The sequence below is a fragment of the Stegodyphus dumicola genome, chromosome X1 (genome assembly GCF_044657685.1).
Source record: "Stegodyphus dumicola isolate Sdum_Otavi_A_Nest chromosome X1, ASM4465768v1".
Lineage (NCBI taxonomy): Eukaryota > Metazoa > Arthropoda > Arachnida > Araneae > Eresidae > Stegodyphus > Stegodyphus dumicola.
The window spans coordinates 58,705,610-58,724,118 of NC_140780.1; the positions used below are offsets into that span (position 1 = coordinate 58,705,610).

The 18,509-nt window shown below is 30.9% G+C and overlaps 1 protein-coding gene across 2 annotated transcripts in view; it reads left to right on the forward strand.

Annotated features, from left to right (window-relative positions):
• LOC118195124 (uncharacterized) overlaps positions 1-18,509 on the forward strand; it is a 114,834-nt gene that overhangs the window by 85,595 nt on the left and 10,730 nt on the right. For both annotated transcript variants that reach the window (XM_035366372.2, XM_085808730.1), the window contains exon 3: positions 3,035-3,094. In XM_035366372.2, the coding sequence (XP_035222263.1) occupies positions 3,035-3,094 (60 nt within the window). The remainder of the gene's footprint in view (positions 1-3,034; positions 3,095-18,509) is intronic.

Sequence of the window (18,509 nt, forward strand, 5' to 3'; positions counted from 1 at the left end):
AGTTAAAAGATGTGTATTTTCTACTTATCTTTTGCTTACTTTACAAGAGTAGGGGATGAATGCACCAAAACTTTCTGTAAAAAAAAGTTTCTGTAAGAAAAAAAAGAAAGAAATGATGGTGTAAAGAGATCACCAATGTGATTAAGTGATAAAGCAATACTCAGAAAGACGATGAATCTGAGTTGAATTTATTAATGCAGTGGTTTTTCAAAATGTATTTCGCGAGTATGACGAATCCGAGTTGAATTTATTACTGCATTGATTTTCAAACTGTATTCCGCGGAACCTCGGTTTTCCGCTAGTTAAATTCCATGGTTCCGAGAGTCAAAATTAAGTTCGGAAAGAAAATTATAACGCATTTACAGTAGTTTATTAGTGTTTATTAACTAAAAAATATAAAGATGTATTTAGTTACAGATTAGTTTTAAACCTTAGCATGTGGTCAGTGTATGCCAGAGACAGGGACGTGATATGTTTTTCAAAATTAAATAGTTTTCGAATCGAAAATGAATTTAGACAAAAATGCTAAAAATTATGCAATGCATCAAAAATTAAGTATAACTGGATAAAAGATTCCTTTCGATTGCCTCGATAAATCTGAACATTTGCAATGGAAGAAAAGGAATAGCTTATCCACATGTGAAAAGGTTCGCAGCTAAAATTTAAATTTAAGTAAGAACAGCTTCTAAATTTTTGGTTTTATTTTCTTGCAAGACACCTAGAAGTTTCTCAGGCAGATATAAACATTTTAATGCCATTCGCAACGACTTATTTAAATGAGAAATCTTCCTTAACTTTCTGTGGCAACAGAAACAAAATAAAGAAATAAATCAAATCAAGAAAATGAAATGCAACTGAATATAAGATGAATAGAGCTGGAATTAGACAGTTAATACACACATGCAAGCACACCCATGTCACTAAATATAGTGTATGTGTAGGTCATACCTGTCTCGCCAGTTAATGTTATTAATGAGTAAATTGCATTAATTTTACGTAAAAATGAAAACAAAAATACAATATTTTTTAATTGTCTTTTACGTACCTGTTTTTAAATTGTTTTACTTACCTTTACGTACATATAACATATTGATCTACTTTAAGTATCATTTTAAGATAAATTTTTCTAAAGATGAATGGGATTCCTTGAAAAAAACCTTATAATTCTAAGTGTTCCATGACTCGATAAAGTTTGAAGACCACTGTATTATTGTGAAAGAAAATTTTGTTATAATAAATACTCTTGATACAGGACTACCAGCCAATTTCTTTATACATTGTGTGGAACATAATTTAAATTTAGTGTAGCAGAATTTTGGAGTCGCGGGAGCCTGCAACGCGTGGGAAAAGTCTAACGCCGGCGCTGTTGATATGTGAAAATAATGAACGACGAAACAAGATAACCTGCGGAATTAAAAATTTTTGAAGTTTTTATGCCTTTTTGTGAAAATAAAATGTCAGGCCTTGAAGGAAAGTCATGATGCTACTGCTGGAGAAAGATTTGGATTTGATAAAATATCGTGGGCAAGGACATGAAGGTGCAGCTGTAATTAGTGGAGCACATAATGACTGCAGCAATTTGTAATAGAAAAAAACCCGACATGCTTTCTTTATACATTGTGTGGAACATAATTTAAATTTAGTTTTAAAATATGCTGTTGAAAGAAACTTAAAAATTTAACAATTTTATGAAACAGTACAAAATGTATATGATTATTCTGGTCATAGCGTGGTCCGTTGGGAAGAATTGGAACAATGTACCAGAGTGAATCATGTAAAAAGAAAATGAGACTTAAAGTTCTAAACCCAACTCTCTGTACTAGCACATATGAAGCACATTATGTACTAAATAACAGGTCTTGTGATGCTATGAACTGCCTCCACCACATGATTCTGAGTAACCAAAAAGGAAAGGAAAGAAATAAAGCGATACAACTTATAATAAATATATAAATTGGAAATATTTGACTTTGTCCTACTGTTAGCTGACGCCTCCTAAAACTCTACAATGCAAAGTTTTTGGATGCCTAAGCATTACTTTAAAGTCTTTGTTCAAGTCAAAATTTTGGTTCGTCTTTGTTCGTGTAATTTCTTTTTACTTTGATATAAAATTAATTGTTTAGAGGAAGTATAATATAATAGTGTATAAGTACTAATAAAAATACTTAAATTCAGAATTAGAGTAGCAGAATGCCACCTCTAAAATGCATACGTACATTGAAATTATTACCGAGAGCAGAAAAATAGTGTCCTTTGTTGTGGATCAATTTTGTAATTACATCTAACAGCATGCAGACAATATCTTACTGAAATGTGTCCGCTATTACCATGTGCATTCTAGTCATGACAAACCTTATATACCTTTTTGAGTGAAAAGCTCCTGTCAAAAGCAACTGTTTTTAAACAATTTAGTTCTTGATCAAGAGTTAATTTGGAGGAGCAAACTTGACGTTTGCATTTTCAAGTTTACACCTTTTTGATTCTGCGATAGATTTCTTAACTTTGAATCTCAAAGGTATTTTTCCCTTTGCAAGAAACAAAGAAGTTTTTTTGTTTTTCAAACATGTTTGTCAAGCTCTGGCACTTTCACGTGTTCTGCAAGCATGGTTCTTAGGTTTTCCATTATTCGTTATTTTCAACGTTATTTATTTATTTCGTATACTATTCAAAAAATAAAACATCGCTATATTATTTTTGTTTTAACTTCTGCGAAAGAATTTTTTAAGTATTGAATTTTACATAATAAATTAGTTGCCCAAAAAAAGGAGGAAATTGTCACATGATATATATAAATGTCACATTTAAGCTCTTGTTGGTAGTATAGTTAAGACAAAGAGAAAAAAAAGAGTTACTAACTGGTAGCTTTTCAAGAAGTTTCGGAGAGCAGAGTTAGTCTGGTAGTTAAGGAGATGTGGGAAACTGTAATCTAAATTTGATGCAACCAACGATTATAATTTATAATTGTAATAACAATGTTTATTCTATGGCAAATATGTTAAAAATATTAATTAGATTGCAATTCTTTTTGTTTTAGGTTGCAACAAAGTATATACCAAAAGTTCCCATTTGAAAGCCCATCAGAGGATCCATACAGGTAAATATATTTATATCTCTCTGTTTTTTCCTTCCCCCCCCCACGCAATGTTTAAAGTAAAAGGAAGCTTTTGCGTTCCAAACTGTTTTACGTTTTTAAAGAGTAGTGTTAACATTGCCTTAAAATTATTTTTGAAATAACTTTGGTTTTTCTGAACATAAACATATCTGGCTTGTAACAAATATTTTACATGTTAATGAATTACTTTGTGATGTATTTCACGAGTTTTGAAAATGCACTTATTCAGTTTTTTTTTCAATAAGATTACTGTAACTGCACAAACTTGCAGAACTAAACAAGTGATTGAAAGTGAGATATATATTTGATATATTCTCAGCTATAAGTGATGAAACCCGTAGTTATTTTTAAACAATTAATGAAGGACAACAGTGCAAAAGAACAAATAACGAATTCTGGGTCTGAAACTAACAAAATACGTCTCATGGATTTGCTCTAATGATAGATTAGTATCTGATGTAACTGAGATCTATCAATAAATAAGATAATACGTCATAAATAAGAAATTTTTCCATGCTTTCTGCTCTTAAAATAAAAAAGTTAATTATAGCATATCATTTTCGTCTTGGAAAAAAATCTCACAATGTTCTCTCTTCATACAAAGTAAAGATTTTTTTGAGTAAATAAATAGAATGTAAATTCATAAATACCAGAGAAGTCTAGTAATTCAAAAAGCTAATTTTACTCCTGTAAATGCTGGGGAATTTTGAACTGTTATTTAGAATATACCAATCATGCTTCATTTTCAACAATGTTCCTAGAACAGATGCTTCAAATTTAGGATAGCTTACAAAAGCGGGGGAGAGAAAGAGAGAAATAAATATGATAGTTTTAGAGAACGTGAAAATCAATGTTTATTTTATATTAAAAGAAAACTGCGAATGCTGTTCTTTGATGCCTAATAATTTGCAGTTAGATTACTATTTATAACTTAAAATTTTATTAGAGTAATTCTGTGTATCGCAGAAAAAAAGCAATGTTACAGTATTTGAACTTTTTAATGAAAGATCACTTTAATTTCTACAGATATTTTAATCATATATGAGGACTTTAAAGAAATATTTCCCCTAGTTTTAAAGGCCTGCAATTTAATTTAATTTTAATGAATGTATCATCAATAATATTATTATAGTGCCATTTTTATTTCATATCATAATATGTCTAATATGGAATATAATGTAAAAGGGCAGTGCCCCTTTTCCATATGATGATATTTATGGTTTTAATGTTTCTAGCATGAAAACCAGAGTTCGAACACTGACCGTTTTAATCGTTGTCCCAAGGTAAAACATTAATAAGTTAATTTCATAGAAATGAAGCAGAAGTATTGCACTGTTTGCATGTAGCATTCTTAGGGAATATCTAACGAATGATTTTTATTTACTCATATTTTACTCGTGTGATAAATATATTTGTTAAAATACGAATATCGACATGCATTTGTGAAGACACCTCGAAAGACCACATTTATTTCACAGGCAAAAGAAATTGTAATAGAAGAATAATTAATGCAAGAGGTTTAAATTTGCTTATTAAGTTTTTTATATGTTTACTCTTATTGCTTTCTTACCCTAGGCAATTTCTTTAAGCTGCCTCATTTTATTTTGAATATAAATTCGATTAACTGTGCCATCATTGACATTTTAGATATTATCGATTATTATAGATCTAGATAGATATTATCGGGATTGCATTCCCTATTACCTTTCTTTTCACACCGAAAAGGTTGTTTTGACTACCTCTGTGTTCAAGATTTACACGATGCTATGAAAGAGTTGATGAATGATAAAGTTATGGAAAATTCTTACAACTACTGTAGACTTATGAGCTTTTTTGTAAGTGTAATTTCCGGATAGTCTGGGGAAGAAAAATTGGAAGCCAGAATAATTTATTTTACTATCGTTGAAGGAACCGTGTGAAAACTTATAATTCATTCATGTTCTTAAATAGTTCTTGTACTTTCTTTCATGAAGCATGTTATGCCGAGTAGTTGAGAAAAAACTCCACTTTTCAAGGCTTATTGATGAAAGCTAAGTTTAGACTACTAGCTTGAAAAAAAAATTGCTTTTATTACACAAATCAGCGTTATGCTTATATAAAAAGCGTGTCACTTTAAATAAATGCACTACAAGCACTTTACAATAAACACCACTGTACATGGATTTTTTTTTTAACACATGAGGCTACAGAATCACAAAGCGAAAACATAGGTGTGTTAGTTACGCCTTAAAAACCGTGACAAACAGTTATCTTTTCAGCTCATTCTTTACGAGCCTTTTGAATACTATTTTTCAACACATTTTGAACTCATCTTGGTACTATAATGCGAACAATAACATAATGACCCGCGAAAAAAAGGAAAGGTAAAAGAGATTAACAGAGGCAGCGACTTTTAATCCTTTTGTTACTATATGAGGGTGAAAGAAATTATGTTTTCATATCTCTAAACCGCTCGCAGCGTCTTTTGTAGATCCCTAAAATTGCCGCAAAATAGGACTTAGCGGGGATTACACTAATCCCTGTGGAAATTCGCGTGCCGGAGGTTTTTTAGAGTTTTTTTTAACCTGCATCCATTTTTTGCATTCTGATTGAAAGAAGGATAGGGGATATATTTACATATTTACGTAAGAATGCATCTACATCTATATGGGTAGATATGCTTATGCATAAAAATATACACATACATATGTATATATATATATACACACACACATATTTGTGGCTATCTGGCTATATCTATTTATCTATCTATGGGCATATAATATTCTTGTCTGCCCAACAGTCTCACGCCTTGATTTCTGGGCTCTTTGTATTCCGTTTTTCTTTCCGTTCTTTTTTTTTTTTTTCTTTTTATATCTCTCTCGCTTCCACCCCCCTTCCTAGGAAGGAGATGATAAGATGTCGTTCTACTTCCGAGTTGTCTAAGTCCTTTAAAGATTTCCTTGAAAATGGGACTTTCTGACTTTAAGGGAGCTGTGAATAAATTATGAGAGCAGTTTTAAGAGGTCTCAATAAATGATATTCTGTGTAGAAAAAACATTTAAAAACACTTTTGCATTTAATTTGTTAGTAAATATTAGTATACTTGATATTTAAAGTGTTATTTTGTCGGCGACTAGATCAAAGCAGTTAAGATTCCGGAAAAGGCATCGTTTGTTATGGAGAAAACTTTTTATGACGATGGTTGATTTATATAGGGGACAAATGTGGTTTAAGTTGCAATTTGATGGTTAAGAAGGATGTTTAGGAATTTTTCATGAAAGCAAAAATGTAGCAGAATTCAGATAAATCATGATATCGAACGCAAGACTGCTTGAAATAAAATTATCTTAAACGTTATCTTAGTTCAGATAAAAGTCGATGTTTGTGCTTTCGGGTGGAGAAACTTATTCAAGGATTGGTGATTACGATGAAAGCATTTGTGACAATATTTAATATTTGGAAATTTCATAGTTAGATTAAATTTTATTTCATGTAACATCAATAATATTTCTTCTAGAATTTATAATTTCTAGCGAGAGGGGGGGGAGGAACAAAAGCTTGTTTATAAATGCACTGAGAAACGACCTCATTTTTTGGTAGTGTATTGTTTCCTGATGATGATATCATTAGGTATATGAAAGTATATGAAAAAATATAACGTAACTATTTCTCCACCAGGTCAGAAATGTTTCAATTTCATTGAAAATATGTGTTGCTTACTTGATAAATTTATTTATGTCTTAAGCAGATAAGAAAGTGCATTTTATACTGATATGCTATCTATCGAAAATACTCGTGATTATGCAATAAAACGAACAGCATGACTCCTCGAAGAATCACGCAATCATCATGAAAACACAAAGGTTTTTTTTTTTCTCTCTAAGCCCGTATCTGTCATTTATCATTTGCTCATGTCTAGGCTTAGAAAAATAAAGCTTTTTATAACATTAGAAACTAGTTTTCCATGTCTTTAAAGATAGCTGTATAATTTATATCAATAGTAAAATCTCCATGTTCTGAAGTTCAAGAGACAGGAAAGATTATTTTGTGTATTCAAAATTTGTAAGAAAATAATATTTTTTTCTCTTTAATGATTAATGAATATTATTTGTTTTCACAAATGTGAAATGGGTTTTATAAATTCTAGTTCTTATAATAAGAAATGAAATTATCTTTAATATGTATACTTAATTCCAACACACAATGGTACATAATCTGTCATAATTGATATATCTTGAAGATTTAATGATATATTTTGAAGAAAGATAAAGCATTTAAACTGATAATTATTTCAGCATAACGAAAAGTAGTAGAATGTTGACTTATTCAGTTATTAATTAATAATCATTACCTAATCACATGCTTTCAGTTAGAGAATTTTTTTCCTTATTACTAGCTTCTGCATCAATACTTAGTTCACCATAATCATGTCTTCAAACACGTTCAAGCGTCTTCCTTAATTTTTCCAACCCTTTAAATACAAACTTTTTTTAATTAAATAACTTTTAAACTTTCTCTTAACTATCAAAATCGTAAAAACAACCTTGTATTTAGCGTAGGTATAATGAAACACTCAATCGATTTCGAGGGCAGCTATAGGTCCCTCCTCATCAGGAGAAAGAAATACTTAGAAAGAAGAAAATAAAGGAGTCACAGAAACAAATTGTTTCTCTTAACTATTTTTCAGATACAAAGAAAGCACAAAATGTACCAAAAAGGTGACGACAAAGGACGTTCTTATATGAGAAGAACAGCATCTGTAAAACATTGAGACTAGAAAAATGTGTAGTCCTGAACGATTTCTCTAACAATTTTCATAATAAAATTTAGCGCATTAGGAATATAGATTGGTTCTAATGATTGAAGAAAAGGTGCGGGCTACATAGGTCTTTCATTCTTAAACTCAAAGCTATATAATTAAGCCTTACGATAATTTTAAAAGCTTCGTAAGTTTCTTTGTTTAGTCGGTTCTGAAAAAGCATAAATTGGCTAACTGCCGAAAGAAAGTAACGTTTCAGTGCAAAGCTTTCTAAAAGAAATTGGCCCGGGTTCATTTCATTATCTTCATTCTTACTGAAGAACAGAGGCCTCAAGCGTCAAAATTAAATAGAGTTAAAATTCTAGTTTATTATTATTATTTTTCCCCTGTTGATTATTACAAATCAAAACTTCAAAACGTTTAGGGTGAACGTCCACTTATGGGCGATTCGGGATAGCCGGGATGGGCGATTCGGGATAGCTATACTGAAAGATTATTGCATGCGTTTCTGCTATCTTATCCACCGATTATGTTTGTTTAATTCAAAATTCACCTATAAAAAAAAGGAAATGGAGCTATATGTAATTTGTGTTGTGAATTAAGACTCGTGTTAACCCACCTTCCACTTGTGAAAAAGATAACCTAAGAATTTTAGTGTGAATTTGCAAAATGCATCTACATGAGAATTATGAGGCATACACAAAGTCAATTTAATTCTCACTTTTGTTAGACATTTACAATTTTCCTATCTGCCGCCTTTTCTATTTCTTTAGACTAACACTTTCAGAGCCCAATAAAGAAACGTCTCCGCTAATCAAAAAATTTATACTAAAAGATATTATGATATATTTACCTAATTTTTAATATTTGTAAAAGCGAGATTACTTTTTTAAAAAACTTTTTTTGTCTTAAATGCCTTAGTACAGTTCATGAACATCAATAGTGTAACGAAGCCTGGTGCAGTAAAGTGTTATTGAGTTTGGAATGCACATTATTGCTACGTTACACGGGAATTCATACATATTGATATTTATTCTGCTAATGACAAAATCGCTATCACTACAACCGAATGTAATAACTGACTTGGGCCGACAGAATAATACTCTTCTGCAAGAGATATCAACACATTATTTGAGATAATGTAACAATTATGATGTTATGTATAATAAACAGAGGCATCTTATTTTGACAGAGCAAATACTAATCTTTTTTTTTTTTTTTTTTTTTTTTTTGTAATAAACAAAGACATCATATTTGTTGCTCTCTTATCAGAATGAAAACACCTAAAAATCTATTAGAAACTTTAAAGAAAAAAGGCAAGAAATATACAACATTTTGCATGAATGAAGCTTTTTACGGTATTTAAATTATTTGAAAGCATTAATATCTTTGTTTTACTTTATTTGTCAATACAAGTAGAAGCTATCTATCTGATTTCTTAGCAGATAATTTATTTCAATTTCAAGAGGTTCTATACAAACGCTGCTGCAGTGATTTTGTTAAAAAGCGAAAATTCCAAATGTTAAATTTTTATTGATTGAGGTTAAAGAAATAATGTATTTTCACATACAAATACATTGTAAGCGTTGACGGGGCTTGCATTCATTCCTTTGTGCATCGTTTGCCATAGAAAGTAAGATTTCTCTTATGGCAAATTAAATAAGCTGAATTTATATGAGTAGGTATTCTTATCTGAACAACTTCTTATCAGTTATGCATTCAATTCTTTCAAGAAAACTTGAATTATTACCTTTTTATATTCTTTTTTACAGAACATGCATATTCGTATTCATCGCACTAGTCACTCAGTGTTGTGAATTTTAACATATTTTTAGTTTTGGGAGAAAGAAGATATCTGTAGAATTTTAAGTAAAGATCTTTCCGCCTACATGCTTGATATAATAGAATGAATACACAGAACCAAATTTTGAGATAGAATCAGAAATTTTGGAGTATAGAACAAGATAAAATGATAAAGGTAATATTGGTTATTTTAATTTTTACGTTTCGATTGGCTGGATGGCTGCAGATGCTGCGAGCTATGGACGGATTTGTTGTGTTATGCGACTTTCAGCAAAGATAAAGTAATTTGGTTTTTATCTAGTCTAGAACGTGTGCAGGAGCTTTACTTTTGTTTAAATTCATATTTAGTGCTTTGGGTATATGAAATTTAAAAAAAATATTTTGATATTTTTTCCAGTTATTGCCTCTTGTGTTTCATATGAAAATATTTTAATGAAGCGGAAAAGGAATTAATTGCATTACAAAATGACAACAAATTATCACATAAATCATAACATCACTTTTGTGACAAGATAAGGCACATTATTCGGGAGCGTTCTGTGTTACTATGACTTTTAGAACATTTTAGAAAAAGCTTAGCAAAGAAGACAAAATTTACTGTCATAAATTAAACAGCGTGTACTTAAAGAAAGAACTAATAGAGAACCTAGACAGCAGGTTAAAAACTACTAAGAAATTTTGCTTAGCAACAAAGCAAATAAGTAAAAAAAGGTCTGTCATTTGAAAAAAGGCAGAAGAAGAGTTGGAGAGGGAGAGCAAATAAATAGGCAGAACGCCACAATATCGAGCATTTACAGCATTTTAGAACCTTTCAGTTTCCATGCGATCACAATCTAACGCCCTTCAGACCTCAGGGACGTTAGGCATTGAAAGGGTGTATAGTTCTTGACATTTTTGGAGCAAGCACGTTTTAGTATAAGTTGCTCAACAACAACAACAACAACAACAACAAAAAAAAAAAAAAGTATCTATTAGGTTAATGCCTGAATTCTTCATCACTGTCTTAGAAGGAATATACATTAAATTATAATGTCTTATTTTCAGCCTTAATTCATACATTAATGCAGTGGTTTATCCCACGAAGATTATTTATGCAATTAACATATCGAAATTCAGTTCGGAACTGGGAATTATCTTGGTCTTATATAATTATTATCTTGGTCACATACAAATTTAATACGTGTATTAAATTTGTATGTAAACGTATTAAATTTGTATTTGTTTGTACGTAAGTTTTACTCTGGAATCATTTCAGAATGCAAAATCGAAACAGCATTCATAAAATAATATTACATGAAGCAAACACGCCTGCTTAAACAAATACTATATGATCTAACGTGAAATATATTAATTTTTCTCTTACTAGATTCTACAGCTTATCTTTCTTTACAGCATTCTAATGCACTTCCTTAGTGTAACTTCTAATGCACTTCCTTAGTGTTCCTTAGTAATGATATGCACTTCCTTAATGTAATATCACATGCCTGCTCAATTATAACGAGCAAAATCTACGCAACATATTCTCTCGTATTAAACAAATTCCGATTACAATTTGCTTGTTACTCTTTATGCGCATAGTTAGAGTGGGATCGATGATGCAATTTAAACGTTAATTAATAAATAATCTAATCTCTTCAAAACCTATCGCCTTTCTATGTGCATTTAAGCCAACCTAAAATTTTGGTCACTTTTAGAATTTTTAATTCCAATGATTCTTCTGAAATTCTTAAATTGTGTTAACAATAATAATACATTTATTTCAAGTGTTTACTAAGAGTCGCCTCCTCTAAATAAAAACAATGTGTAACTGAGATCTTTTCATTAAAATCAACACATAGCCAAAGTAATATATGAAAAATGTAGTATGGTACAATACACGAGGAAACTTGTTCGAATTAAAAACATGTATCGTATCTGTGAATGTCAATATTTTTGGTGTAGTTTTAACTATTCACATGATTTAACCCGATGACTATAAAACTCATTCAGGCCCTAAGCATCTTTTTGTGCTGCCCCCTTTCCTTGATGTTCTAAGCACGTGCTTATTTTGCTTAGAGGTTAACCCAGCCCTGATCTCATTTGCTTAAAGAAGTGCAAAATGTAACTACATAAATGACCCTCTAAAACGTAAACAGGTTTCCGATTTCAAGCAGATGCAGTCTTATCACTATAAAAACACTATACTTGGTTATCGAGAAGAGATATATTTTGTAGTCGTAACTTTATAGCTATCAAGTAGCTTACTCAAAATAAATAAATTGATTAAAAACTTAAATCTCCTCTAATATATCAAGAATTTAATATCTATAAAAAATCTGAAAGGTTTCAGATTTTAAATTACGTCCAAAGGGGCGTTTTTTTTACATTTTGTGTGTTACATTTATTTATTAAATATCACGTTCTTCGCACTTAAACCATAAAATTCAGTTCAAGAGCAATATCACAAAATAGTTTTAAAATGAGCATATCTTTAGAATTTCCGATACAGAGACTCACGCGCTGGAGATAAAAATGTTTTTTTTTTTCTGTACAACGTTGCCATGGCTCACTTTGAATGAGTTTGTTAATAAAAAATTCGTTAAAGTTTTACAAAATATGAAATCGATAATAAACAAATTCCAAATTTCAAAGTTGGTCTTCCATATGCCCATATTCGTAGGAGGATTACGTCATTCAAACGTCGATGGTTCTATGTTCCGTTGTTTTATCACAATGCGAGAAATATACTTGTACATACATTTATGCAGATTTTTCATCATTTAATATCTTCAAATATAATGCAGGACTCTAACATTTGGTGGCAACAGCTCGAAAAGTGAAACGGACATTTATTGTGATTTGATTGCAAAATCGCAAAACGAAAACAATAGTCCTTTAGGGACAAAGCCCCTTTGGACTAAAAAACGCAAAGGGAGTCTGATGGCACTTTATTATTTAACATATAACCATAAAAGGCCCCCCTTCCCTCTGTTGTAAGCTTTAATTGTTGTAGTTATACGACGTTCTGTATAACTTTACTGGTACTGTTATTTTTAAGATGCTTTCGGTAAATAAATTGAGGATTACTAGTTTGAAGGAATAAATTTTATGGTAATATTCTTATGTATAGAAGAACTTCGTTGCTCTACTAAAGGAGTCATCAGATTTCATTTATAACCATAACTTGCGTATCCATTATCAGTTAAGTATAAATGGGAACAAGTAGAAATTAAAATCATAATGGCTGTTTGCTTATCACAGTCATGATTCGTTATATCCGTGCTTATTTAACCGAGTTTGAACCTTTTATGGTACAGTGAAAGGATCCAAAAAATTTCAATATGATGATTAATCGAAATTAACATGTTGATGTTAACTTTACGTACTGTGATCCGTCATAATCAATAATAATAATAATAAAGGAAATTGCATGAAAAATAGTTCACTTAGATTTTGCAATAGTGAAATTTTGCTACTGAATGCAAGGCCTGCCTATTATAATGGTGTTTAACTGTGGTAGTATATGTAATTCAGTCAATGAATTCTTTCCAATTTAATTTTCTTTCTTCAGCGGCTTCGCTAATTTGTTTTTCTCATTTCTTTGAGGAAGGAGAGAATTTTTCATAAATTTTGTTTTAAGGTTAATTCGTAGGACATAAAGTATCCTGATCCGGAACTCGAATTTGAATTTTTACTTTATTCCATTGTTCGCTTTTGGGGTCAATCTCTTCATTTTATTTTGTTTAGAAATTTCGTGATTTTATCAGTTTTCTTTCTGATGAACGCGTTTGTTTGAATTCCTCTCACCTTAGTCTCTATTATCTGATTTTATCGCCCACTGTTTGTTTAACCATATTTTTTTCCTCTTGCAGAATTCAGCTTTCAAAAATAAATAAACAATATATTTAGTAAATACTTATCATAACGTTAAGATTCTCGTAGAGATCTAAATTGGTTAAATAATTGCTGATCATGTCAAACCCTCGAAGGCTATTTGCCTAGGGAAAGATGTCTTCCTGGAAGGCTGTTTCTGAGAATAATTAATTTATATTTACATCATACACACAAACAAAGCCATATGAATGTTTATTTAGTTAGCCCACCCTACTAGCGCATAGAAAGCGGCAGTGTTCCACAGGCTTAAGCCAATTTGTCACTGTGAATTGTGGTCTGTAGAACTCATCAGTATACACTCTATTTCATACGTAAATTTTTCTTTGGGTATGTATTGCACCACTTTTTTTTCTAAAATGTATTTTCATATGTATTACAACTGAATTATAGGAATATAAAAAACTTATGTGTACTGAGCTATCAAATTTAAATACCTAAATTGGTAGTTTTTCATTATTTCGATTTCCTTTTACTCTAGTGGCATTCCTTTTAAGTAATACTGATAACTAGGAATAAAATTACTTCTTTTTAAGTTAAATGAACGCTAATTTACATACAGTTAAAGAAATACACATTTTTCCATAGGGAAACAAAGGTACACTTGTTGTTTAAAACTTATTGAAGAATTTGCATTTTAAATAAAACTAATCCTTTTATAGACTCTTTATGGTGTATCTTTCTTTTAGTGTATCTTAGATAATCATTTCAGATTACGATAATTTTGTCGTTCTATGGATAGCATTTGCGTTTCGCTTGCTGCATCTATGTTTAATATATGCAATTTTTTCCTAATTGCTTATTTCCATCTTACTGAGTATATAATATTTTCACTAAACTAGACAAAAATGAGTAAAGAAAATGTGTGCTATTGAATTTTCTCCAGGATTAAGTTGTTAAACATTGTGTAGGACTTCAATGGTCCTTCAGTACTTTTTGCTTTGCTGAATAAATTGCTTGCCATGTAAAAACTAACTTGCCAGCATTGTTGTTTACATATTTTAAAATTAACATTCATCTATAATTACTATATAGTGTATGCAACTGTTGATTAATTGGATATTTTAACGAAATTTTTTCTTTAAGACAGCATTATAAATTCGTTGCTATTTGTTTAATAGTAAAGCTATTTACGGTAATGTACTATTAAGTGTTTGTGGAGTTTGAAGTTATTATTAGTAATATTTTATTTAGTTTTGTTTATGGCGAAAAAATAATCTTAATGATGACAAATTAGCGATTCAGAGATGAAGACAGCTGCTTCCTTATTCCAGTAACTCTTTATTTAATCAAAAATTTTTCTAAAAACGAGCCGAGTTCTTGAGATATTCTTTATATATACGCAGCAGCACGAAAGTAATAATTGTAACTGCATTTCTGCTTTAAAGGAAAGGGGGTTTTATTACTTTGATAAAATCGCTTTAAAGTTTATGAATTGTTTTTTCTCTCCTTTCTTGTACATAAAGTGTATTCTACGGTAAAATTTGAATTCGCGTCAAACAAATATCTCAAATTGAAGCTGTCGATTTTCTGTTCTGTCACAAATGGATTAGGCGTGTTCCTTTAAAATTTCAGTATCTTTAGCTATTTTTTGTTTCTGTATCCTAGATATAAGTGTATTTAAGTACATGTCGATGCATTAAAAGCTTAATGAAAATTGCATAAGCGTTAATACCGGTAAAAGACATTGCTTTTTTCTTGGTGGTGAAGCAAAAATCCGGAAATAAGCTGCAACTGTTTTCAACTAATGTACGGCCCCTTATCAACATTGGAAGGCTCATTTCCTTTTCTTAAGTGACACTTATGGGAATCTCGAATACAAATGATCGGATATATTGTGACCACCACTTTTACGGAGGAGATACTAAAAGCCGGAGAACGGAAAAATGAAAAGAAAATTCAACAAATTTCTCGGGAACCAAATTCTACATTGGGAACTTAGGGGAGAGGGGGTAGACTAAAAGTACTCGCGCCCATGCCTCAAGCCCCCAACTTCCCTTCTATATATAAGAGCATCTTTCCTTATACATATCCCTCCCCTCATAAGCAATCAATTGTCCATTAATCTCGTGGCATAAAGCAGAGCACGTCGCCTTTTAGGACAAATAAGAGGGGAGGAAAGCAGAAGGGGGTCGAAGAGAAAACGATTAATCAGTGGACTCAGGGGTGTCGAGTGAATCTTGTTTTTAGGGATACCCTCAGGATTTTTTCTAACTTTTTTTGCCTGTTCCCCAGGGGGTGAGCGAAACTTTGGGTTACCTCCTTTATAGTGGCGGAAGTTGTCCGAATTAGAAATCGCCAAATGTCTCAATTTTTTAAATTTAGGTGTTTAGTTTACTGACAGATACCACCTTTCTTGTCATTTCGATACCCGAAAGAAATACAGAAAATATTCCTAAAACAACAGCGGAAAATACAGCGGAAAAGTACAGCGAAAAATAATATTTTTTGGCAGTAAAAAGGCAATGAAGAAATTTTAAATTAAATAAAATTAGCTAAGAGGAAAAGATGTGTTGCATTATCCTCTGCATAAAGAGCTCTTAATAGTCACTAGGGTAACAAACATTAAAATGTTAACTTAAAGGAGAACGTGGAATACTGTAGTCGTTTACTCCCTATAGATCAAATAGTATTTCGTTACATCTTTTAAACTATTTATTTACTTTCAGCAAATTTTAAGTTTTGCGGAAACTAAAATATTCAAGTGGTGTATGTGTTAAATGCTTAGAAAATTTCCATATTTGAGTTAGATTTAGTAAAATAATTGAACGTCGCAGTCCTTGAATAGTGGAATGTTTTCGGAAGAAAATTGTGAAGTGTTTAAGGGTCATGCATTTAAAATATATATTCAAAGAAAATTAATGATTTCTCCCTGAAAATGAATACATTTAAAATTTTCGCTTGTTATATTTATTTTATTATAGTTTTATGTTAAAAATCTAGACGTAAGTGAGAAGTTACTAAAGCTTCATCGTATATTTTCTTAAGTTTAACAAAATTTGGAAAATGAGCAGTTTCTCCCAAATAAAGTGCATTAGAATGTTATTACTTGAAATCAAATACCTGGGTAATTAGAAAATTGTATTATAATGCATTACTATATAAACTGAAACTTGCTGTTATCAAAGTTAATTACACATAATTAATGCTGCATGTCATTAATACTGATCTTGTATACTTCGCTGTTTCTGTGATGATGTAAGAGTAATTTATGGAAATACTTTTATATTTACTAAAAGCTGAAAATCATTCTACATTCTTTTGTAGTACTTCAGAAATTCAGAATGCTTTTTTGATAAAGTTTCTATCTCTAAAAAAATACAGTTGTTAATTCTTGCATAAGGCATTGAAAATTAAGTAGTTAATTTTAATGCAAGCAATAAGGAAAATATACTTTTGTAACATTTCTTAACCAGTATCCTAAGAGAACATTAGTCCTTTATATCTACTGAGATAATAAGCATGCAAAAGTGAATTCTGGGAAAAATATTATAGTATAGTTATTATTTAGTAGTATATTATTACGTAAAAGCGTTAAAATTCGTATTATGAACTGAACTGCACAGTCTGGATATGTACAGCGACTTCGTTAACTACTTTTAAAGGGGTAGTAGGTATTTGTACGATTATATCAGTGGTGGGATTAAAAAATTCGTAAGTCGGCTCATAATATAAATAAGCAATAAAATAGATACTATGTAGGAATAATTTGACTAAATATTAAAATTTAATTTTAACAGATGATTTTTCTGAATTAAAAGCATTTTAAGAACCGGTTAAAATCCCACCACTGGATCAGATGCTTTGCGACAAGTGTCTCTTTGGAATGGCATGCCAAATTTCGCCAAATATGGACACCCAGCTTGCAAGTACGCCAAATAAGAAACTTTCCGACCTTTAAGCTAAAATCAGCCCCTTTACTATCTTCCCCTGCCGTACCCCAGAAATCCTAAAGTTTGCTTCGCTTCCTGCCTGTTAGCCTCAAAATATTATCGAAGGTAAATTCCCAAAGTTTGTTTGGAAATTTGCTTTTCGATATGAATGAGACTTTTTAAAGAAAAAGAGAAAGGGGGAGGGCATTTTTAGAAGGGGGAGGGAAGTTGGCGTAAGAGATTTACTGTCAATCTCATAGTCGCTTTGGGGGTCTCTTCCGGTGAGATAAAATTGTCTTTCTGCTATGACTGTTTCTAGCCTTGGTTCCCATACTGCAAAGCAGATGGAGAGCGTTCAAGAAGCAAGATTTTTATCCAATTCAGAGTCATATAGCTGCAAAATGAAATCCACTTGACTGTGCATTAAATCACACATGCATCATTCCCCTCTTTTACATGGATAAAAATTTATGAATTTAAAATGCAACACTAAAAATGGGTTCCTGTTAGTCAGCTTTTAATCAACATTTGCAAATGAAATTGATAATAAAAAATATATATATCTGCATAGCGTCGTTACACACTTGATCACACAAGGCGCTGTGTAATTAGCGTGGATAATATTTTCGTAAAATACTAGCTTAGTTACAAATAATATATTGAGTTATCGAAAGCATATGCGATACAATAATTTTTTGGTACAGGAAAAAGTTAAAAAGGAGGTCGTCAAAATTTGAATTACATGATGCTAGGCCTTAACATGAATTTTTAAATATTTTTTTTTTATTAAAGAAGAGAAAATCTCTTAATGTAATCTATAAAAATTTATTTAATATGACCTTACTAATTTTTATGATGCAGAGAGCTCATTGACATGATTTGTTCGATGGTTTATGTAATGAAATTTGTTAAACACTATTATGCAAATATATAATTACTGTTACTCATTCCAAAAATTTTCTAATAGCGTGGATGTTTCCCTTATGTTCAAGATCATTCATTTCTTACTAAAATCTCATGAGTTTCGTACAATCCGCCGTCTGAACAACATATTGGTCTGATGTTATAGTTAACAAGCAGTAATAAGTATAAATATCATATGCACTTTGCT